The sequence below is a fragment of the Oncorhynchus kisutch genome, linkage group LG2 (genome assembly GCF_002021735.2).
Source record: "Oncorhynchus kisutch isolate 150728-3 linkage group LG2, Okis_V2, whole genome shotgun sequence".
In the NCBI taxonomy this organism is placed as follows: Eukaryota; Metazoa; Chordata; class Actinopteri; order Salmoniformes; family Salmonidae; genus Oncorhynchus; species Oncorhynchus kisutch.
In genome coordinates this window covers 3,628,495-3,653,494 of record NC_034175.2, presented here as the reverse complement: position 1 = coordinate 3,653,494, position 25,000 = coordinate 3,628,495, and the positions used below count along the sequence as shown (strand labels likewise).

The 25,000-nt window shown below is 47.2% G+C and overlaps 1 protein-coding gene and 1 long non-coding RNA gene across 2 annotated transcripts in view; one reads left to right on the top strand and one right to left on the bottom strand.

The window, feature by feature from the left end:
• LOC109878090 (integrin alpha-10) overlaps positions 1 to 25,000 on the top strand; it is a 46,139-nt gene that overhangs the window by 9,506 nt on the left and 11,633 nt on the right. The window contains exons 2-13 of the mRNA XM_031837634.1: positions 1 to 41; positions 371 to 480; positions 623 to 711; positions 3,815 to 3,929; positions 4,178 to 4,305; positions 5,085 to 5,233; positions 18,223 to 18,373; positions 21,167 to 21,332; positions 23,090 to 23,163; positions 23,291 to 23,435; positions 23,931 to 24,079; positions 24,259 to 24,402. The exon at positions 1 to 41 is cut by the window's left edge and continues 71 nt beyond it. Of these exons, the coding sequence (XP_031693494.1) occupies positions 1 to 41; positions 371 to 480; positions 623 to 711; positions 3,815 to 3,929; positions 4,178 to 4,305; positions 5,085 to 5,233; positions 18,223 to 18,373; positions 21,167 to 21,332; positions 23,090 to 23,163; positions 23,291 to 23,435; positions 23,931 to 24,079; positions 24,259 to 24,402 (1,461 nt within the window). The remainder of the gene's footprint in view (positions 42 to 370; positions 481 to 622; positions 712 to 3,814; positions 3,930 to 4,177; positions 4,306 to 5,084; positions 5,234 to 18,222; positions 18,374 to 21,166; positions 21,333 to 23,089; positions 23,164 to 23,290; positions 23,436 to 23,930; positions 24,080 to 24,258; positions 24,403 to 25,000) is intronic.
• LOC116376540 (uncharacterized) lies at positions 7,604 to 8,329 on the bottom strand. The gene is made up of 2 exons (XR_004211968.1): positions 8,277 to 8,329; positions 7,604 to 8,203 (listed from the first exon to the last, which is right to left on the bottom strand). It is a non-coding gene; the product is annotated as an uncharacterized LOC116376540 (long non-coding RNA).

The following is a 25,000-nucleotide window of genomic DNA, read 5'->3' as shown; positions in this document are numbered from 1 at the left end:
GGTTTCTCTGTGCTACAGCATGACAATGCGGGGGACAAATCGTGAGTACCAACGTCTGTATGTGTATGTGTGTGTGTTTGTCAAAGGTCAAAAAGGGGGTGCTTATATTTGTCCTGTTTCACTGCATGTACAAGTGGGTAACCTGTATGAGTGTACAGGTTATTAATGCCGAACCTGGAGCGATTAGGGTTCACTGCCTTGTTCAATGGCAGGCTACCTGCCGTCCTCCAGGCTACCTGCCGTCCTCCAGGCTACCTGCCGTCCTCCAGGCTACCTGCCGTCCTCCAGGCTATCAATTAGTGTATCTGTAGTAGGATGCATTGATAAAATCCTCACAACCTGATTGGCTGTGTGTGTGATTGTGATGCAGGATGCTGGTTGGCGCTCCTTGGGATGGACCTTCCAATACCAGGAGAGGAGACGTGTACAAATGCATCGTGGGAGAGGAGAGGAGCTCCAACTGCACCAAAACCAACCTAGGTGAGAGACAACTACAGATCTAGGATCAGCTTACCCTCCGCTGATCCTAATCTTAACCATTAGGAGGAGAAACACTAAACTGACCATAGCTCAGCCTCTAGGGAATGTCATTAACCATCTTTCTCCTCCCTCTCTGTCTCAGGTGAGAGCACATTACAGAATGTATCTAGAAACCTGAAGAACTCTCATCTAGGAATGACCCTCAGTCCAGACTCACCTGATGGATTCTTGGTACGTTCTCTGTCCCATTGGCTGACTGGTTGACTGATTGATTGATGAATTGATTGAGTCAGTGGGCTAACATGGTCTTGAGTCTTGCAGACAACATGTGCTTGATCGTGGGTTACATATGGCTGTAGGAACTGAGTCAGTCCTGGAGGGATGTGGTGGGGGTGAGAGGAGGAGGTGGTGTGTTTGTTTGGTATGGACTTTTCAATGAGTCAGCTGGGGTTGGCCATGTTTAGAAGGAATTAACATTAGATGCCATGTCTGTGTGTGTTCAGAATCCCCCCTCATTATAGGGCAGCTTTTCTTACCATACATTCAAGCGCACACACACACACACACTCTGGGCCACGTTGTCCTAGCAGAGTCTTCTGATCCAGGTATCTCCAGATCTCTATGGTTACAGAGGAATTACTGGGTGGCTGTGCCAGCAAGCAGCCACTCCTGTGTGTGTGTGTCTGCCAGCAGTTTGCAGCTACTCTAGGTGCAGAGTCAAACACAGTTCACTAATGCCAGGGCCAGCGCACCCTGTTTTTGCGAGTGTGTGTATTTGAACCCCTGTGGTAGGGTCTAAAACAGGATCGGAATGCAGCTCCGGCCCTTTGTAATGACAGGCCTACCAAAAGCCATAGCAACTCTCGCCCTCCTCTCCTTCTTTCCTTTCTCTCATCCCTCTCTCACCATCCCTCCCTCTGTCTCTCTCTGTCTCTGTGTCTGTACTGGAGCTGTGCTGGGGCCTTTGGTAATGACAGGGTCATGTTTTCTCTTTGGTTTTAAAGCCAAATCAACAGTATGCTTTGAAGACATCAATATTGTTATGTGACTGTTCTGCCTCACCTCATTCACTACAATTGGGATTAAATGGCTTTATTGGTCTGGTGTGTTCCAGCTCTGGTACAATACTCATGAAAACTGCCACCATGTCAACAACTTCTTCACCCCATCCATCCCTCACTCTCTTTCTCTTTCTCTTCTCCCTCTCTTTCATTTCATATGTTCTCAAACCACAATTATATGCTTTTCCATGACATACCCCCCCTCGCTTCTACCCAATTCTTCTCCTCATCTCTCTTTCATTCTCTCGCTCTCCCTCTCCCCACATCTCTCTCTCTTTCTCTCTCTGTCTCCCTTCTCTCTCTCTCTGACTCTCTCTTTCTCTCTCTCTTTCTTTTTCTCTCTCTCGCTCTCAGTTCCCCCCTCTCTCTCGCTCTTTCTCTCTCTTTCTCAGTCCCCCCCTTTTGTCTCAGCCCCTCCCTCCTCAATTCAATTTCATTTCAAAGAGCTTTATTGGTATGGGAAACATATGTTTACATTGCCAAAGCAAGTGAAATATATAATAAACAAAGTGAAATAAACAATAAAAAATTACACTCACAAAAGTTCCCATGGCTATATACCGTGTTGTAGCGATGGGCAAATAGTTAAAGTACAAAAGGGAAAATAAATCAACTTAAATATGAGTTGTATTTACGATGGTGTTTGTTCTTCACTGGTTGCCCTTTTCTTGTGGCAACAGGTCACACATCTTTCTGCTGTGATGGCAGACTGTGGTATTTCACCCAATAGATATGGAAGTTTATCAAAATTGGAGTTGTTTTCAAATTCTTTGTGGGTCTCTGTAATATGAGTCAAATATGTCTCTCTATGGTCATACATTTGTCATGAGGTTTGGAAGTGCAGCTCAGTTTCCACCTCATTTTGTGGGCAGTGAGCACATAGCCTGTCATCTCTTGAGAGCCAGGTCTGCCTACGGCGGCCTTTCTCAATAGCAAGGCTATGCTCACTGAGTTTGTACATAGTCAAAGCTTTCCTTAAGTTTGGGTCAGTCACATTGGTTAGGTATTTTGCCACTGTGTACTCTCTGTTTAGGACTAAATAGCATTCTAGTTTGCTCTGTTTTTTTGTTGATTCTTTCCAATGTATCAAGTAATTATCTTTTTGTTTTCTCATGATTTGGTTTGGTCTAATTGTGTTGCTGTCCTGGGGCTTTGTGGGGTCTGTGTTTGTGAACAGAGCCCCAGGACCAGCTTGCTAATGGGACTCTTCTCTGTAGGCGGTGGCTTTGTAATCAAAGGTTTGGGAATCACTTCCTTTTAGGTGGTTGTAGAATTGAACGGCTAATTTCTTGATTTTGAGAGTTATTGGGTATCGGCGTAATTTTTCCTTGAAGGTCAGCATCCCGGAGTCATCTCTTCACTGTTGACTTTGAAGTGGGTGTTTTGCAGGGTACTATTTAAGGAAGCTGCCAGTTGAGGTCTTGTGAGGCATCTGTTTCTCAAATTAGACAATCTAACGTACTTGTCCTATTGCTCAGTTGTGCACCGGGGCCTCCCACTCCTCTTTCTATTCTGGTTAGAGCCCGTTTGCGCTGTTCTGTGAAGGGAGTAGTAAACAGCGTTGTACGAGATCTTCAGTTTCTTGGCAATTTATCACATGGAATAGCCATCATTTCTCAGAACAAGCATAGACTGACGAGTTTCAGAAGACAAGTCTTTGTTTCTGGCCATTTCGAGCCTGTAATCAAACCCACAAATGCTGATGCTCCAGATACTCAACCAGTCTAAACAAGTCGTTTTATTGCTTCTTTTAACAGCACCCTTGTTGTTTGTGTTCATGGATTTTATAATGTCGTATGTTTTTCCCCCAAAACAGCATTCCATCAATTTATATAGCAGACCCTCATGAAAAATTGAGTCAAATGCTTTTTTGACATCAACAAAGCATGAGAAGAATTTGCCTTTGTTTGTTTGACATTTAGGGTGTGCAGGGTGAATACGTGGTCTGTCGTATGGCAACCTCTTCCCCCTTCTCTCTGCCTCCCACCCTCTTTCTCTATCTGGGTCTGCCTCCCCTTCACTCAGCCTGCTGGTGTTTATTGGTGTGTTCAGTAGCAGACCTGACCAACAGCCCAGTGGAGAAGTCAACTCTGTCCTTGTCTTGTGCCTCTCACTCTCACCAATAAATCAGTGCTAGCTAGGACCATATGACACTTGTGTATGTTATGTTACCTTTACAGGTTCACTTAAAGCTAAAATAATAATCACGTGTGTGTGTGTGTGTGTGTGTGTGTGTGTGTGTGTGTGTGTGTGTGTGTGTGTGTGTGTTCCAGGCGTGTGCGCCCCTGTGGTCTCAGGAGTGTGGTACGTCAGTCTTCAGTACGGGGATCTGTGTTTCTGTCAGCAACGACCTGGAACCTAGAGAGACCATCTCCCCTACAGCACAGAGTAACTGCACACACACACACACACACACACACACACACACACACACACACACACACACACACACACACACACACACACACACACACACACACACACAAAGAGTGGGTTGCATTTATAAACCCGAGCACACACACACACATCACAGGTGAATGGTAATGACTCAGTAGAGTTCATTTCATGGGGTTTTGGGGGTCCTTAGTACTCTCAGCGTTCCCTTATGGATACAATAATATGTGTTTTCTGTCCAGGATGTGCAACATACATGGACATAGTGATCGTTCTGGATGGCTCCAATAGTATCTATCCCTGGTATGAAGTCCAGAACTTCCTCAGTAACATCCTCAGCAAGTTCCATATCAGCCCAGAACAGATGCAGGTAAGAGTGTGTGTGTGTGTGTGTGTCTATACATTTCTGTGATGAAATCCTCAATGGCACAAGAGCTGGCCTAAACATAGGGGAGGGGAAACATGAGGGGAGGGGGAAACATGAGGGGAGGGGGAAACATGAGGGGAGGGGGAAACATGAGGGGAGGGGGAAACATGAGGGGAGGGGGAAACATGAGGGGAGGGGAAACATGAGGGGAGGGGGAAACATGAGGGGAGGGGGAAACATGAGGGGAGGGGGAAACATGAGGGGAGGGGGAAACATGAGGGGAGGGGGAAACATGAGGGGAGAGGGAACATGAGGGGAGAGGGAACATGAGGGGAGAGGGAAACATGAGGGGAGGGGAAACATGAGGGGAGAGGAAACATGAGGGGAGAGGAAACATGAGGGGAGAGGAAACATGAGGGGAGAGGAAACATGAGGGGAGAGGGAAACATGAGGGGAGAGGGAAACATGAGGGGAGAAGAAGTAGCAGTGGGGTAGGAGTTAGGGGAGGATGGGAGATGAGAAGGAAAGGGAGAAGAGGAGGGGGAGAAGGGGAAGATTAGAGGAGAGTGGGAATAAGGGGTTTGGAGGGGGTCAGTAGCAGAGGGGTAGAGGTTTAGGTTGAGGATTGGAGAGGGAGATGGGGACAATAGAGGACAGGAGAACATGACCCCATGTCCCATCTGTGGATATCCCACTGTATGCTCAACTACATTGGAAAGACAGCCAGACACAATTATGTGTGTGGTTTTGTTTCTACCATGACCTTGTATGGTTGTGTTCAGGTGGGGGTTTTGCAGTACGGTGAGGTTGCGGTCCATGAGTGGTCACTGAGAGACTACCAGACAACACAGGAGGTGGTTGAAGCGGCTAAGAACATCAGCCGACAGGAGGGGCGGGAGACACGCACAGCATATGCCATCCACATGGGCTGGTACGTCTGTCAATCAATCATAAGCCGTTCTCATTGATCTGGTCAATGTCTCAATCATAACTCACTCTGCCCTTTAAGAATGTCAAATATTTCCTTATTCTTTTCTTCTCTGTGGAACATGGAATCCAGCTGAGGCTGAGGGGTATAGAGGAGTCATAGGTCAAAACATAACAAACAGCTGTCTAATATGGACACCTGATATCTCACACCGTAAAAGTTATCCTTTGAAAATTACATTCCTCCTTTATTAAACTCATACACATATAGTGTACTACACCCATACTACACACACACACCCGTAATCTACACGCCACGGCTTTCATTCCCAATCACACACACACGTACTCTACACACCACGGCTTTCATTCTCACACACACACACCCGTATTCTACATACCACGACTTTCATTCTCACTCACACACACCCGTACTCTACATACCACGGCTTTCATTCTCACACACACACACCCGTACTCTACATACCACTGCTTTCATTCTCACACACACACACACACACACACACACGGCAGGTAATTGGAGAGTTCCTGTTTTCCAGCACATTTAAAGGTAAATGGTCAGGATGTGAGAAGGGCAGTTTAAAGAGAAGTCAATGGAAATTTTAAAAGCTGTTTAAAATCAGTTTAAAGGCGGTGACTGGAAATACACCTAAATAAACAGATTTCTTTTACTAATACTATTAACCAATGTTCCCTCCAATGTTTTTCATCACTGACATTTCAGGTCAGCTGAGCGCAAGTTTAACGGGGAAATTCTGTGCAACTTCCGGCATGCGTTTACTGTGAACACTGAGGCTGTACCCGTTTTAAGTTCGTTTTAACAGTGGTCAAGTAGGCTACTGTGACTGTTTGATCATAATGTAGGCCTATCAGAGTGGTCTACCATCAAAAAACAATGGAGAAAATGCATCCCATAACATTTTAACATGGAAATTGCTGTTCTGTCATTCAGCTTACAGTAGCAGCCAATGTGTGGTGCTCAATGTAGGCCTACATTCCATGAGACTTGTGAAAAAACCTGTGGACTTGACATTAACCTGTTTATCCACTTGTCCTTCAGACAAGGTGACTGAAAATGTTGTTGTGTTGTTTGAAGCAAGAAACCACTTTACAAAATAAAATGTATTATTATTCCCACACCATTTATTACAGAGAATCAGACAAATGATGCTACCCTCTGCCTATTGGCTACTTATCTTATTCAAGACTATTTACAGTTTTTTTTCGATTGCTAAACGACAGTGGGCACAACTGGAGTCACATGTGCAAAACTCTAACTACAGTCTGCACTACCAACAGTCACCTGAGCTAAACAGTTCACATCACCTGCAAAACTCATTCCAAGCAACACAACTCTTAACACATGGCTCAAAACACGCTCAGTGCAGCCAAACACTATGCACAACCCTCACTGAGATAACACACACTGTCACTCAGAACACACTGAGAGTAAAAACACTATGCACAACCCTCACTGAGATAACACACACTGTCACTCAGAACACACTGAGAGTAAAAACACTATGCACAACCCTCACTGAGATAACACACACTGTCACTCAGAACACACTGAGAGTAAAAACACTATGCACAACCCTCACTGAGATAAAACACACTGTCACTCAGAACACACTGAGAGTAAAAACACTATGCACAACCCTCACTGAGATAACACACACTGTCACTCAGAACACACTGAGAGTAAAAACACTATGCACAACCCTCACTGAGATAAAACACACTGTCACTCAGAACACACTGAGAGTAAAAACACTATGCACAACCCTCACTGAGATAACACACACTGTCACTCAGAACACACTGAGAGTAAAAACACTATGCACAACCCTCACTGAGATAACACACACTGTCACTCAGAACACACTGAGAGTAAAAACACTATGCACAACCCTCACTGAGATAACACACACTGTCACTCAGAACACACTGAGAGTAAAAACACTATGCACAACCCTCACTGAGATAAAACACACTGTCACTCAGAACACACTGAGAGTAAAAACACATCAAACACCAATACAGAAAATACTAACTTTTCATCTTTACAGTTTGAACCATTTCAGTGACTTCATACAAAGTTATATTTTCTTCAAAGAAAAGAGTGACATTCTTTCACATGATTTATAATTTTTTTTAGAACATAACAATTCTTTAAGGTAAATGAAAATTAGCAGTTTGCTTCAATAGTCTGTAGTAATTTACGGAATTACAGTAATGAGAAAAAAAAGGTAGAAACTAAAAGTACATACTGTAATTCGAACAAATAATTGAGGGGCTAATCCTGCCTCTCTCTAGCATCAGGCCACAGGTTTTCTTCAACATCACATCTAATGTTTTCTCTTGCCATGCACCTGGGGAAGAACCTTCTGGAGTGCCTTATCCATCCCTGGCAGTCCTCTGGACTCGTGTCCTCACATCCGGCACGCATGGCTTCCAAAAGAGACATTTGGTCATGTGGGTGGTGACCAAACACTTTCCACCTCCAGGCAGAGACAAACTCCTCTATTGGGTTGAGGAAGGGTGAATATGCAGGCAGGTACAAAACCATAAATCTGTGATGTGCTGCAAACCAATCTGTGACAGCTGCAGAGTGGTGAAAAGCAACGTTATCGCAAACTATGACAAAAACTTGGGGGTTTCTTACTGGCTCCCCCTGTTCTGCTGGCACTAGCTGAGAATAGAGCTGTTCTAGGAAAGCTATAAGCCTTTCTGTGTTGTATGGGCCAATGAGTGGTGTGTTGAGAAGCAAACCATCATTGGCCATTGCAGCACACATGGTGATATTTCCCCCCCTTTGGCATGGAACCTCCACAGTGGCCCTTTGACCTATAACATTCCTTCCTCTGCGCCGTGTTTTGGCAAGGTTAAATCCAGCTTCATCGATAAATACAAATGAATGTGGTCTTTCCAGTGCTTCCACCTCCATTACTCTCTGAAAAACAGTAAGTGCGCAGTTTTACTGTAAATATTTTGTATAGCTGTGTACGTAACCTCAGACGTCTTACCTGGACATATTGGTATCTTTGCTCTTTTACCCGTTCACTGTTTCTCTCGAACGGTACAGTGTATAACTGTTTCATTGTAACTTGGTGTTTCTTTAGGACTCGAGCAATAGTTGTTGTGCTGACAGAATTAACATTTTCAAATATATCATTACCAGCCAGCCTGTGCTGTTTTGTTTCTTGGACTTCTTGTACGAATCAAACGCACACAGATGAAAAGATACCAGAGCTGGCATTGGTAGGAAGACTGACGGGGTTGGCTGTTGCTGGGTCAGCAGAGCTGCAGGTGTGGCCACTGTAGTACAGCCTGGTTAGCTCCTACAGCCACTGCAGCTGTACAAACACACACACACACAGTCACGCACACACACACACTCTAGAGGAGTGTGAGAAGAGAAACATCACCGGTGTGACACACACACACACACACACACACACACACACACACACAGGAAGCAGTATAAGACACATAGAGGCTAAATGAGTGATATAGGAGAGTAAAGCAGTCTATTAAAAGGGTATCAGCTACTGCCTCTCACTGTGTCATACACATTTTACCATGTGACACACACGCACACACATGCTGTGTCATGACCACACTCCTGACTATAAAAGTGTAACTACAACCAGACCTCCCAATTAACACCACTCTTTCATCTAGCTCCTCCCCCTCCTTTCTCTTCCCTTCATCTATTTCTCTAATTCTCTCTTCTCCCCTTCCACATTCTGTTCTCACATACAGTGCCTTGCGAAAGTATTCGGCCCCCTTGAACTTTGCGACCTTTTGCCACATTTCAGGCTTCAAACATAAAGATATAAAACTGTATTTTTTGTGAAGAATCAACAACAAGTGGGACACAATCATGAAGTGGACCGACATTTATTGGATATTTCTTTCTCTCGTCTATCCTCTCCCTCCCTTTCTTTCTCTCGTCTATCCTCTCCCTCCCTCTCTTTCTCTCGTCTATCCTCTCCCTCCCTCTCATCTATCCTCTCCCTCCCTCTTTCTCTCATCTATCCTCTCCCTCCCTCTTTCTCTCCTCTATCCTCTCCCTCCCTCTTTCTCTCCTCTATCCTCTCCCTCCCTCTTTCTCTCCTCTCCCTCCCTCTCTTTCTCTCCTCTATCCTCCCTCTCTCTCTTTCTCTCCTCTATCGTCCCCCAAAGGCTAACTCTCTAGCCCTCGCTATCTCCCTGCTTGCTAATTCGGCCTGCTAGCTTGTCCAGCTCCGGTCCGCTAACTGCTACCTTGTCTAGCCCGGGCCTACAAACTGTTAGCTTGTTAGCACAGGCCTGCTAACCACCTGAATCGCCGCGTCCCAAACGCTCACCGGACCCATATTTACTTTCTATCTCATTTGACTTTTAATTTGTTTATACCTTCCGGAAACCTGCCTCACCCAATGTGATACGGAATCGCTATTATTTTTTTATTTTTAGAACACACTCAAGAACCTCCAGAAGCTAACCAGCTAACTAGCTACAAGCTATTTAGTCATTGTTAGTTTTTTTTTTCACCTGGATAACACTCGCCAGTCCAGCTTCCCTGCCCCATCCACCGCTGCCCCCTGGACACTGATCTATTGGCTACATAGCTGATGCACGCTGGACTGTCCATTAATCACGGTACTCCATTCTGCTTGTTTGTTTTATCTGTTGGCCCCGTTGCCTAGTCTACGCCATTTTACCTGCTGTTGTTGTGCTAGCTGATTAGCTGTTGTCTCACCTACTGTTTTAGCTAGCTTTCCCAATTCAACACCTGTGATTACTGTATGCCTCGCTGTATGTCTCTCTCAAATGTCAATATGCCTTGTATACTGTTGTTCAGGTTAGTTATCATTGTTTTAGTTCACAATGGAGCCCCTAGTTCCACTCTTCATACCCCTGATAACTCCTTTGTCCCACCTCCCACACATGCGGTGACCTCACCCATTACTACCAGCATGTCCAGAGATACAACCTCTCTCATCATCACCCAGTGCCTGGGCTTACCTCCGCTGTACCCGCACCCCACCATACCCCTGTCTGCGCATTATGCCCTGAATATATTCTACCATGCCCAGAAACCTGCTCCTCTTATTCTCTGTCCCCAACGCTCTAGGCAACCAGTTTTGATAGCCTTTAGCCGCACCCTCATACTACTCCTTCTCTGTTCCGCGGGTGATGTGGAGGTAAACCCAGGCCCTGCATGTCCCCAGGCACCCTCATTTGTTGACTTCTGTGATCGAAAAAGCCTTGGTTTCATGCATGTCAACATCAGAAGCCTCCTCCCTAAGTTTGTTTTACTCACTGCTTTAGCACACTCTGCTAACCCTGATGTCCTTGCTGTGTCTGAATCCTGGCTCAGGAAGGCCACCAAAAATTCAGAGATTTCCATACCCAACTATAACATCTTCCGTCAAGATAGAACTGCCAAAGGGGGCGGAGTTAGCCTGCAAAGTAATGTCATACTTTCCAGGTCCATACCCAAACAGTTCGAACTACTAATTTTGAAAATTACTCTCTCCAGAAATAAGTCTCTCACGGTTGCCGCCTGCTACCGACCCCCCTCAGCTCCCAGCTGTGCCCTGGACACCATTTGTGAATTGATCGCCCCCCATCTAGCTTCAGAGTTTGTTCTGTTAGGTGACCTAAACTGGGATATGCTTAACACCCCGCCAGTCCTACAATCTAAGCTAGATGCCCTCAATCTCACACACATCATCAAGGAACCCACCAGGTACAACCCTAACTCTGTAAACAAGGGCACCCTCATAGACGTCATCCTGACCAACTGGCCCTCCAAATACACCTCCGCTGTCTTCAACCAGGATCTCAGCGATCACTGCCTCATTGCCTGTATCCGCTACGGAGCCGCAGTCAAACGACCACCCCTCATCACTGTCAAACGCTCCCTAAAACACTTCTGTGAGCAGGCCTTTCTAATCGACCTGGCCCGGGTATCCTGGAAGGACATCGACCTCATCCCGTCAGTTGAGGATGCCTGGTCATTCTTTAAAAGTAACTTCCTCACCGTTTTAGATAAGCATGCTCCGTTCAAAAAATGCAGAACTAAGAACAGATACAGCCCTTGGTTCACCCCAGACCTGACTGCCCTCGACCAGCACAAAAACATCCTGTGGCGGACTGCAATAGCATCGAATAGTCCCCGTGATATGCAACTGTTCAGGGAAGTCCGGAACCAATAAACGCAGTCAGTCAGGAAAGCTAAGGCCAGCTTCTTCAGGCAGAAGTTTGCATCCTGTAGCTCCAACTCCAAAAAGTTCTGGGACACTGTGAAGTCCATGGAGAACAAGAGCACCTCCTCCCAGCTGCCCACTGCACTGAGGCTAGGTAACACGGTCACCACTGATAAATCCATGATTATCGAAAACTTCAATAAGCATTTCTCAACGGCTGGCCATGCCTTCCGCCTGGCTACTTCAACCTCGGCCAACATATTGTCTGAGATCCCCAAGGATTGGAAAGCTGCCGCAGTCATCCCCCTCTTCAAAGGGGGAGACACCCTGGACCCAAACTGTTACAGACCTATATCCATCCTGCCCTGCCTATCTAAGGTCTTTGAAAGCCAAGTCAACAAACAGGTCACTGACCATCTCGAATCCCACCGTACCTTCTCCGCTGTGCAATCTGGTTTCCGAGCCGGTCATGGGTGCACCTCAGCCACACTCAAGGTACTAAACGATATCATAACCGCCATCGATAAAAGACAGTACTGTGCAGCCGTCTTCATCGACCTTGCCAAGGCTTTCGACTCTGTCAATCACCATATTCTTATCGGCAGACTCAGGAGCCTCGGTTTTTCTGATGACTGCCTTGCCTGGTTCACCAATTACTTTGCAGACAGAGTTCAGTGTGTCAAATCGGAGGGCATGCTGTCCGGTCCTCTGGCAGTCTCTATGGGGGTGCCACAGGGTTCAATTCTCGGGCCGACTCTTTTCTCTGTGTATATCAATGATGTTGTTCTTGCTGCGGGCAATTCCCTGATCCACCTCTACGCAGACGACACCATTCTATATACTTTCGGCCCGTCTTTGGACACTGTGCTATCTAACCTCCAAACAAGCTTCAATGCCATACAACACTCCTTCCGTGGCCTCCAACTGCTCTTAAACGCTAGTAAAACCAAATGCATGCTTTTCAACCGGTCGCTGCCTGCACCCGCATGCCCGACTAGCATTCCCACCCTGGATGGTTCCGACCTAGAATATGTGGACGTCTATAAGTACCTAGGTGTCTGGCTAGACTGCAAACTCTCCTTCCAGACTCATATCAAACATCTCCAATCGAAAATCAAATCAAGATTTTCTATTCCGCAACAAAGCCTCCTTCACTCACGCCGCCAAGCTTACCCTAGTAAAACTGACTATCCTACCGATCCTCGACTTCGGCGATGTCATCTACAAAATGGCTTCCAACACTCTACTCAGCAAACTGGATGCAGTCTATCACAGTGCCATCCGTTTTGTCACTAAAGCACCTTATACCACCCACCACTGCGACTTGTATGCTCTAGTCGGCTGGCCCTCGCTACATATTCATCGCCAGACCCACTGGCTCCAGGTCATCTACAAGTCCATGCTAGGTAAAGCTCCGCCTTATCTCAGCTCACTGGTCACGATGGCAACACCCATCCATAGCACGTGCTCCAGCAGGTGTCTCACTGATCATCCCTAAAGCCAACACCTCATTTGGCCGCCTTTCGTTCCAGTACTCTGCTGCCTGTGACTGGAACGAATTGCAAAAATCGCTGAAGTTGGAGAGTTTTATCTCCCTCACCAACTTCAAACATCAGCTATCTGAGCAGCTAACCGATCGCTGCAGCTGTACATAGTCTATTGGTAAATAGCCCACCCTTTTTCATCTACCTCATCCCCATACTGTTTTTATTTATTTACTTTTCTGCTCTTTTGCACACCAATATCTCTACCTGTACATGACCATCTGATCATTCTTCACTCCAGTGTTAATCTGCAAAATTGTAATTATTTGCCTACCTCCTCATGCCTTTTGCACACATTGTATATAGACTCCCCCCTTTGTTTTCTACTGTGTTATTGACTTGTTAATTGTTTACTCCATGTGTAAATCCTCCCTTCCTCTCTTTCTCTCCTCTATCCTCTCCCTCCCTCTTTCTCTCATCTATCCTCTCGCTCCCTCTCTTTTTCTCCTCTATCCTCCCTCTCCCTCTTTCTCTCATCTATCCTCTCCCTCTTTCTCTCATCTATCCTCCCTCTCCCTCTTTCTCTCATCTATCCTCTCCCTCTTTCTCTCATCTATCCTCCCTCTCCCTCTTTCTCTCATCTATCCTCTCCCTCTTTCTCTCATCTATCCTCCCTCTCCCTTTCTCTTTTTCTTCTCTACCTTTCTGTCTTCCTTTTGTACCCACATTCCTTTGCTCCTCTCTTTCTCTGTTCTGTCTTTCCTGCTCACTCACTTGTTCTCTCATCTTATCACATTTCAAGGTATGACCCATGTGCAGACAGTGTTGAAACAAAAGTTTATTCTTTCAACAGGGGCAGGCAAACAACAGTTCAAGGCAGGCAAACGACAGGTCAAGGCAGGCAAGCGGCAGGTCAAGGCAGGCAAACGGCAGTTCAAGGCAGGCAAACGGCAGTTCAAGGCAGGCAAACGGCAGTTCAAGGCAGGCAAACGGCAGTTCAAGGCAGGCAAACGGCAGTTCAAGGCAGGCAAACGGCAGTTCAAGGCAGGCAAACGGCAGTTCAAGGCAGGCAAACGGCAGTTCAAGGCAGGCAAACGGCAGTTCAAGGCAGGCAAACGGCAGGTCAAGGCAGGCAAACGGCAGGTCAAGGCAGGCAAACGGCAGGTCAAGGCAGGCAAACGGCAGGTCAAGGCAGGCAAACGGCAGGTCAAGGCAGGCAAACGGCAGGTCAAGGCAGGCAAACGGCAGGTCAAGGCAGGCAAACGGCAGGTCAAGGCAGGCAAACGGCAGGTCAAGGCAGGCAAACGGCAGGTCAAGGCAGGCAAACGGCAGGTCAAGGCAGGCAAACGGCAGGTCAAGGCAGGCAAACGGCAGGTCAAGGCAGGCAAACGGCAGGTCAAGGCAGGCAAACGGCAGGTCAAGGCAGGCAAACGGCAGGTCAAGGCAGGCAAACGGCAGGTCAAGGCAGGCAAACGGCAGGTCAAGGCAGGCAAACGGCAGGTCAAGGCAGGCAAACGGCAGGTCAAGGCAGGCAAACGGCAGGTCAAGGCAGGCAAACGGCAGGTCAAGGCAGGCAAACGGCAGGTCAAGGCAGGCAAACGGCAGGTCAAGGCAGGCAAACGGCAGGTCAAGGCAGGCAAACGGCAGGTCAAGGCAGGCAAACGGCAGGTCAAGGCAGGCAAACGGCAGGTCAAGGCAGGCAAACGGCAGGTCAAGGCAGGCAAACGGCAGGTCAAGGCAGGCAAACGGCAGGTCAAGGCAGGCAAACGGCAGGTCAAGGCAGGCAAACGGCAGGTCAAGGCAGGCAAACGGCAGGTCAAGGCAGGCAAACGGCAGGTCAAGGCAGGCAAACGGCAGGTCAAGGCAGGCAAACGGCAGGTCAAGGCAGGCAAACGGCAGGTCAAGGCAGGCAAACGGCAGGTCAAGGCAGGCAAACGGCAGGTCAAGGCAGGCAAACGGCAGGTCAAGGCAGGCAAACGGCAGGTCAAGGCAGGCAAACGGCAGGTCAAGGCAGGCAAACGGCAGGTCAAGGCAGGCAAACGGCAGGTCAAGGCAGGCAAACGGCAGGTCAAGGCAGGCAAACGGCAGGTCAAGGCAGGCAAACGGCAGGTCAAGGCAGGCAGGGCTCAATAATTCAGAGGAGGTGTAAAGCAGCAGAACAGCAGGCTCAGGGTCAGGTCAGCCAGAGGTCGGTAATCCAGAGAGGGTGTAAGGTAGCGGAACAGCAGGCAGGCTCGGGGTCAGGTCAGGCAGAGGTCGGTAATTCAGAGTAGAGGTAAAGGTACAGGACAGCAGGCAGGCCTCCGGGTCAAGTCAGGCAGGAAAGGTCGAAACCAGGAAACTAGAAAACAGGGACTATAGCAAAGACAGGCGCAAAGGACAATGTTGGTAGGTTTAAACAGACAAAATGAACTGGCACAGACAGACAGAAAACACAGGTATAAGTACCCAGGGGATAATGAGAAAGATGGGCGACATCTGGAGGAGGTGGAGACAAGCACAAGGACAGGTGAAACAGATCAGGGCGTGACACATCTCTCTTTTTCTCTTTCTCTGTTCTGTCTTTCCTGCTCATTCACTTGTTCTCATCTTTCTCTTCCCTCTCCTCTCCTTCTCCCACCATTCTCTCCCCTCTCTCTTTCTTCCTTCTCTTTCCCGCTCTCTCTGTAGTAGTCGAGGTCTGTGAAGCACTTTACGTAGTGTGGACGATGAGTCAAATCAAATCAACGTTTATTTGTCATGTGTGCCGAATACAACAGGTGTAGACCTTACAGTGAAATGCTTACTTACAGGCTCTAACCAACAGTGCCATTTTAAAGTAAAAAATAGGTATTAGGTAAACAATAGATAAGTAAAGAAATAGAAAATAAACCAGTAAAATGACAGTGAAAATAACAGTAGCGAGGTTGTATACAGGACAGGTGGTACCGGTACAGAATCAATGTGCGGGGGCACCAGTTAGTCAGGCTAATTGAGATAATATGTATGTGAATGTATAGTTAAAGTGACTATGTATAGATAATAAACAGAGAGTAGTAGCAGCGTGGGGGGACAATGCAAATATTCTGGGTAGCCATTTGATTACCTCCAGACCTGAACCCAATAGAAAATCTTTGGAGGGAGCTGAAAGTCCATATTGCCCAACGACAGCCCCGAAACCTGAAGGATCTGGAGAAGGTCTGTATGGAGGAGTGGGCCAAAATCCCTGCTGCTGTGTGTGCAAACCTGGTCAAGAACTACAGGAAACGTATGATCTCTGTAATTGCAAACAGGTTTCTGTACCAAATATTAAGTTCTGCTTTTCTGATGTATCAAATACTTATGTCATACAATAAAATGCAAATTCATTACTTAAAAATCATACAATGTGATTTTCTGGATTTTTGTTTTCGATTCCAACTCTCACAGTTGAAGTGTACCTATGCTAAACATTACAGCCCTCTACATGCTTTGTAAGTAGGAACACCTGCAAAATCGGCAGTATCAAATACTTGTTCTCCCCACTGTAGGTCCTGGATGGCAGGGAGCTTGGCCCCAATGATGTACTGGACCATATGCACTACCCTCTGTACACTACCCTCTGTACACGACCCTCTGTACACTACCCTCTGTACACTACCCTCTTGAAGTTCTCAACCTGCTCCACTTTCTTATCCGTATCTTTTTGAAACTGCACTGTTGGTTTGGGGGCTCGTAAGGAAGCATTTTACTGTAAGGTCTACACCTGTTGTATTTGGCGCATGTGACTAATAAATTTTGATTTGATTTAGATTTACAGCCCCGTCGATGAGAATGGGGCGTGCTCGTCCTCCTTTTCCTGTAGTCCACAATCATCTCCTTTGTCTTGATTACGTTGAGGGATAGGTTGTTATTCTGGTCTCTGACCTCCTCCCTATAGGCTGTCTCGTCATTGTCGGTGATCAGGCCTACCACTGTTGTGTCGTCTGCAAACTTAATGATGGTGTTGGAGTTGTGCCTGGCCATGCAGTCGTGGGTGAACAGGGAGTATAGGAGGGGACTGAGCACGTACCCCTGATGGGCGCCAGTGTTGCTACCTACCCTCACCACCTGGGGGCGGCCCGTCAGGAAGTCCAGGATCCAGTTGCAGAGGGAGGTGTTTAGTCCCAGGGTCCTTAGCTTCGTGATGAGCTTTGAGGGCACAATGGTTTTGAACACTGAGCTGTAGTCAATTAATAGTATTCTCACGGAGTTGCTTGCCTTGAAGCGAGCATAGAAGTGATTTAGCTCGTCTGGTAGGCTCGTGTCACTGGGCAGCTCACGGCTGTGCTTCCCTTGTAGTCTGTAATAGTTTGCAAGCCCTGCCACATTCAACAAGCGTCAGAGCCGGTGTAGTATGATTCAATCTTAGTCCTATATTGGCACTTTGCTTGTTTGATGGTTCGTCTGAGGGTATAGCAGGATTTCTTATAACCTTCCGGGTTAGAGTCCCGCACCTTGAAAGCGGCAGCTCTAACCTTTCGCTCAGTGTGAATGTTGCCTGTAATCCATGGCTTCTGGTTGGGGTATGTACAGTCACTGTGGGGACAATGTCCTCGATGCACTTATTGATAAAGCCAGTGACTGATGTGGCGTTACTCCTCAAGGCCATTGGAAGAATCCCAGAACATATTCCAGTCTGTGCTAGCAAAACTGTCCTTTAGTTCAGCATCGGCTTCATCTGACCCCTTATTTATAGACTGAGTCACTGGTGCTTCCTACTTTAATTTTAGCTTGTAAGCAGGAATCAGCAGGATAGAATTATGGTCAGATTTATCAAATGGAGGGCGAGGGAGAGCTTTGTACTTGTCTCTGTTTGTGGAGTAAAGGTGATCTAGATTTTTTTTCCCCTCTGGTTGCGCATTTAACATGCTGATAGAAATTAGGTAAAACTGATTTATGTTTCCCTGCATTAAAGTCCCAGGCCACTAGGAGCGCTGCCTCTGGGTGAGCGGTTTCCTGTTTGCTTAATTCCTTATACAGCTGACTGAGTGAGGTCTTAGTGCCAGCATCTGTCTGTGGTGGTAAATAAACAGCCACGAAAAAAATGAAAACTCTCCTGGCAAATAGTGTGGTCTACAGCTTGTCATGAGACACTCTACTTCAGGCCATGATGTTTCAGATCCAACTCTAGAACAATATTTGTGTTTTATTGTGGTTTGGTTCAGGGCAACGGAGCGAGAATGTACATGTAAGCAGTTTGGGTCTTGAACCAGTATGTGCTGTTTTAACATGCTGACAACAGCACTGTGATATTTACCTAATAAAGTTCTTTATCTGTCTTTGTCCAGTACGGAGGCATTCAGCCCTGAGCGGGGGGCGAGGGAGGGGGCCACCAAGGTCATGATCGTGGTGACGGACGGAGAGTCACATGATTGGGAGGAGCTACCGGACGCTCTGGAGGAGTGTGAGAAGAGAAACATCACCAGATATGCCATCGCTGTGAGTACACACACACACACACATGCGCGCGCACACACATACGCACACACAGAGATGCATGCACGCACACACACACTGTTCCATAGAGCACATGAATGCGGCATGCCTGCTACACCACAAACTCGCTAACCAATATGGCAGACAGTCTCACCAACCAACCCCACTCCTGAAATAGCTGTATTGAAACAGCCCTCTGGCTCCTTAAAATAAACACTGGGACCTGCAGGGCCACTGTCACCAGAGGAACCACAATATATATATATATATATATATATATGACAGAGAGAGAGAGAGAGAGAGAGACTCTCTTTGTATGTTGTCTACCTCACTTGCTTTGGCAATGTTAACACATGTTTCCCATGCCAATAAAGCCATTGAATTGAAATTGAGAGAGAGAATATCTCCAGGGAGTCTTGATGCTGAAACGTGGTTTCACTGTGGCGGCTACAATGTTTTGATGTTGCTCTCTGTCCTGCTGCCAGTGTGTGTAGGACAGAAAACAGCCCTTTGGGGAGGGCAGAGCAACAAGCTCTGTTTTGAATACTTAACAAGCTACCTCCCACTGTCTGTATTTCTGTCCTCCCTCTCCGTTCGTGACTCTGAGGACAAACCAGCAGCAGCTGGCAAGACCAACGGAATTTCTCTGCTTCTTTAATATCTCCATGTATACATTTATAGTGTAGGATTCCTTCACATTAAACCCTCCCTCCCTCTCTTCCTTCCTTCCTTCCTTCTTTCCTTCCTTCCATCCCTTCATCTCTCTCTCTCTCTCACTCACTCTCACTCCCTTCCTCCTTCCCTCTCTCCCTCCCTTCATCCATCCCTCCATCCCTCCCTCCATCCCTCCCTTCCTCCTTCCCTCTCTCCCTCCCTTCATCCATCCCTCCATCCCTCCCTTCCTCCTTCCCTCTCTCCCTCCCTTCCTTCCCTCTCTCCCTCCCTTCCTTCCCTCTCTCCCTCCCTTCCTTCCCTCTCTCCCTCCCTTCCTTCCCTCTCTCCCTCCCTCCCTTCCTCCTTCCTTCCCTCTCTCCCTCCCTTCTTCCTTCCCTCTCTCCCTCCCTTCTTCCTTCCCTCTCTCCCTCCCTTCTTCCTTCCTTCCCTCTCTCCCTCCCTTCCTCCTTCCTTCCCTCTCTCCCTTCCTTCCCTCTCTCCCTCCTTCCCTCTCTCCCTCCCTTCATACCTCCATACCTCCCTTCCTCCTTCCCTCTCTCTCTCCCTCCCTTCATTTATCCCTCCATCCCTCCCTTCCTCCTTCCCTCTCTCCCTCCATCCCACCCTTCGTCCCTCCCTTCATCCCTCCCTCCCTCCCTTCCTCTATCTCTCCCTCTATCCCTCCCTTCCTCCATCCTTCCCTCCCTCCGTCCCCTTTGAATACAGAGAATTTCCTTATTTAAGATGGCAGCCAGAGTGACAGGGAAGGATTGTTGGGATTGGGTTTCTGGGGAGGAATGTGCTCCTTACTGCAGTGTTTAGGCTATTCTGTATTACAGACTAGTAACTGTAGCTGTTACTATAGCCTCCTCACACTAGAGAGCCCTACCACACCAGTCATCTCTCTCCCCCTGTCTGGACTAATTCTTTCATTTCACGGTTTGCTAGAGCAGTATTTCCCAAACATTTTAGCTGACTCCATTTTTAGACACCCCCTTAGTTAGAACCCTACGTACATTATCTGTTTTTAGACACCCCCTTAGTTAGAACCCTATGGACAGTATCTGTTTTTAGACAACCCCTTAGTTAGAACCCTATGGACAGAATCTGTTTTTAGACAACCCCTTAGTTAGAACCCTATGGACAGTATCTGTTTTTAGACAACCCCTTAGTTAGAACCCTATGGACAGTATCTGTTTTTAGACAACCCCTTAGTTAGAACCCTACGTACATTATCTGTTTTTTTCTCTTTTAAGGGCTTATACTCTGCACATCTGGCTGTCTCTCTGTGGTTGTCCTTGATTCAGGTTATGTCCTCTACTGTACTGTACGGGGTTGGTGTTGGCAGCTCTCTCTCTCTGTCCTCTCAGATTGTCCTGACTCAGTAATATCTCTCCCTCTATATAAATGTTCTCTGTCCCTGTGAAACATGGAGGAGTTATTGGCAGAAGACGTAGAGAATATGTCTTTTAATGTTATCTCTCACTCTACCTTTCCCTTTTTCTGTCCCTTACATTTAACCCCTTCTTTCTCTCCCTTTTGTTTTTCTACCCTTCCCTTTAACCCCTTTCTCCATCCCGCTTTATCTCTCCCCCCTCTCTTTCCTCATCCCTCTCTCTCCCTCCCCCTTTATCTCTCCCCCTCTCTTTCCTCATCCCTTTCTCTCTCCCTCCCCCTTTATCTCTCCCCCCTCTCTTTCCTCATCCCTTTCTCTGTTCCCCCTCTTTCTTCCTCTCTCTTTCCCTCTCTCTCCCCCCCTCTCTTTTCTCATCCCTTTCTCTCTCCCTCCCCCTTTATCTCTCCCCCTCTCTTTTCTCATCCCTTTCTCTCTCCCTCCCCCTTTATCTCTCCCCCTCTCTTTCCTCATCCCTCTCTCTCCCTCCCCCTTTATCTCTCCCCCCGCTCTTTCCTCATCCCTTTCTCTGTTCCCCCTCTTCTTCCTCTCTCTTTCCCTCTCTCTCCCCCCCTCTCTTTTCTCATCCCTTTCTCTCTCCCTCCCCCTTTATCTCTCCCCCTCTCTTTCCTCATCCCTTTCTCTCTCCCTCCCCCTTTCTCTCCCCCTCTCTTTCCTCATCCCTTTCTCTCTCCCTCCCCCTTTATCTCTCCCCGTCTCTTTCCTCATCCCTTTCTCTCTCCCTCCAGGTATTGGGTCACTACATCCGCAGGCAGCAGGACCCAGAGACGTTTATCAGTGAGATCAAGTACATTGCCAGCGACCCTGACGACAAATACTTTTTCAACGTGACTGACGAGGCGGCGCTCAACGACATCGTAGATGCACTAGGAGACCGCATCTTCACTCTAGAGGGTGAGACGGAGAGAGGAAGAGGAAGGGGGAGGGAGGGAGGTGAAAGTGCTGGAAAGAGAAAGGAGGGTAAAGGTTGTCTGTGTTCTGGAGACAGGGAGGAACTGCTTTCTTATTTAGCCAGGGAGAAAGTTAGAAGAGAGAGGGATGTTACTCTCTTTCAATTGAGAAAGAGGCAAAAAAGGGGGAATGGTGTCACATTTAATCCCAGAAGGAATGAAAGAGGAAGGGATGGATAGATTCCACTACCTTGAAAAGGAAAGAAGGGCGCAAGCAGCTATCACAACACTTACAGGAACAAGGGAGGAAATTATGCCACCCTGAAGTCTGTAGGGAGCGAGGGAGGAAGGGAGTGGAGGATATGAGAGGAGGATGAGGGAGGTAGATTCTGTATACCACCTGGGTTCTTGAGTGAGGAGGGAGAGAGAGGGCACTAACCTGTGGCATCTAGATAGTGGCAGATTGGGGAGGGGAAGGAAGGGAGGGAATGTATGGATTAAAGGTGAAAGGGGGATAGAAGTAAAAGAACAGTATTTGAATTGAGAGTGAATATTCATGTGTCAGAGTGGGCAGCACAGGATGCCACATTTAGTCCCATCACAGTATTCATGTGTCAGAGTGGGTAGCACAGGATGCCATGTTTAGTCCCATCACGGTATTCATGTGTCAGAGTGGGCAGCACAGGATGCCATGTTTAGTCCCTTCACGGTATTCATGTGTCAGTGGGCAGCACAGGATGCCATGTTTAGTCCCATCACGGTATTCATGTGTCAGTGGGCAGCACAGAATGCCATGTTTAGTCCCTTCATGGTATTCATGTGTCAGAGTGGGCAGCACAGGATGCCACGTTTAGTCCCTTCACGGTATTCATGTGTCAGAGTGGGCAGCACAGGATGCCATGTTTAGTGTCTTCACTGTATTCATGTGTCAGAGTGGGTAGCACAGGGTGCCATGTTTAGCCCCATCACGGTATTCATGTGTCAGAGTGGGCAGCACAGGATGCCATGATTAGTCCCTTCACGGTATTCATGTGTCAGAGTGGGTGTTTAGTCCCTTCACGGTATTCATGTGTCAGAGTGGGTAGCACAGGATGCCATGTTTAGTCCCTTCACGGTATTCATGTGTCAGAGTGGGCAGCACAGGATGCCATGTTTAGTCCCTTCACGGTATTCATGTGTCAGAGTGGGTAGCACAGGATGCCATGTTTAGTCCCATCACGGTATTCATGTGTCAGAGTGGGCAGCACAGGATGCCATGTTTAGCCCCATCACGGTATTCATGTGTCAGAGTGGGCAGCACAGGATGCCATGATTAGTCCCTTCACGGTATTCATGTGTCAGAGTGGGCAGCACAGGATGCCATGTTTAGCCCCATCACGGTATTCATGTGTCAGAGTGGGCAGCACAGGATGCCATGTTTAGTCCCATGCCACCTGGCACTGGCAGAACAAACATTAACCAAACATTCAACTAAACTTCCTCTGAGAGTTAGGGTAAACCTGTTCCGCTTTCACCTCAGCAGAGGTCCCATTAGCCCCTCACTCAGTCACTGAACCCCCACGCCACACAGATATGTGGTTGGGCACAGAAACATGAGAGGGTGAGACTCATGACTTTAATAAAATAATTTTTGAATGACATGACACGAAATAATAGCTTGGAGACAGAGATCTGCTCAACTAGATTTTTGTGTTGGATACTACAGAAAATGTGCTAGAAAGGTTTGTTAAACGTTGTTTTGATGTTTCTGTTTCGTCACAGGGACGCTGGGGTACAACGAGAGCTCCTTCAAGTTTGAGATGTCCCAGATTGGCTTCTCCACACACGTTCTGGATGTGAGTCCACCATGTGTGTGTGTGCGTAGTGTGCAAGCATGCGAGCGCGCGCCATGTCATTGACTTGCATTTCTGATCTGTCATTGTACTGTATGTTTATTCCCCCTCTCCCATGCGTGTGTTTCAGGATGGCATCCTGTTTGGGATGGTGGGGGCGTATGACTGGGACGGAGGGGTGCTGAAGGAGGGTGCCAAGGGCCGCATCATGCCCACCAGAGAGGCCTTTGAGTCAGAGTTCCCCCAGGAGCTCAAGAACCATGCTGCCTATCTGGGTGACTTAACTTACTTACGTTACGCTATGTACACTTTACATTACACCATTTTACACATACTACTACTCATCTTATCACTGTTTTACACAAAATACTACTCATCTTATCACTGTTTTACACATACTACTACTCATCTTATCACTGTTTTACACAAAATACTACTCATCTTATCACTGATTTACACATAATACTACTAAACTTATCACTGTTTTACACATACTACTACTCATCTTATCACTGTTTTACACAAAATACTACTCATCTTATCACTGTTTTACACAAAATACTACTCATCTTATCACTGTTTTACATAATACTACTAAACTTATCACTGTTTTACATGTTTGTTTCCATACCTAATGTGTCTCCAGGCATCTGTATGGACTGTGAGATATTTGAATCCTATGCAAATATTATGTCATTTGTGGATCTAAATAAAGTATTTGTGTGTGTGTGTGTGTGTGTGTGTGTGTGTGTGTGTTTGTGTGTGTTTAGGCTACACAGTGTCGTCAGTGATAGTGGGAGACTGGAGGAGGCTGTATGTGGCTGGAGCTCCCAGGTTCAAACACAAAGGAAAGGTCATTCTGTTTGAACTGAGCGACAATGGAGATGTCAACATTGCACAGGCCCTCAATGGAGAACAGGTAGCTAGTGTGTGTGTATATACCTCATTGGATGTATCTATCAATCAAACTCTCACTCACCCCAACCCCCCACACCCCTTCTCCTCACCACCACCATACCTCTCTGTCTCTCTCTGTCTCTCTCTGTCTCTCTCTGTCTCTCTCTGTCTGTCTCTGTCTCTCTCTCTCTCTGTCTGTAGATTGGGTCATACTATGGCAGTGAGGTGTGTGGGTTGGACGTGGACCAGGATGGCATTACTGATGTTCTGCTGGTGGCAGCACCCATGTACCTGGGCCCTGGCAACAAGGAAGCAGGCAGAGTCTACATCTACTCCCTCAGTGGGGTGAGACAGGGGGGAGTAGTGGGGAAGGACTGAGCTGGTGTCAGTGAGAGATGGGTGAAGGGGGGAGATAGAGTTAAGGGAGGGTAAAGGGGTTGAGGATATTAGCGGATAAGAAGAGGAATGGCTGGGAGCTGCTGACTCTTTGTCTCTCTCTCTCTCTCTCTCTCTATTCTCTCTCTCTCTCTATTCTCTTTCTCTCTCCTCTCTCTATTCTCTTTCTCTCTCTCTCTCTCTATTCTCTCTCTATTCTCTCCTTATTCTCTCTCTCTCTCTCTCTCTTTCCTCTCCTCTCTACTTTCCTCTTTCTCTCTCTCTATTCTCTCTCTCTCTCTATTCTCTCTCCTCTCTATTCTCTCTCTCTCTCTATTCTCCTCCTCTCTCTCTATTCTCTCCTCTCTCTCTATTCTCTCTCTCTCTCTCTATTCTATTCTCTCTCTCTATTCTCTCCTCTCTCCTCTCTTTTCTCTTCTCTCTTCTCTTCTCTTCTCTCTCTTCTCTCTCTCTCTCTATTCTCCTCGCTTCCTCTATTTCCCTCGCTCTCTCATTCTCCTCTCGATCTTTCCTCGCTCATCCTCTATTCTCTCGCTCTCTCTATTCT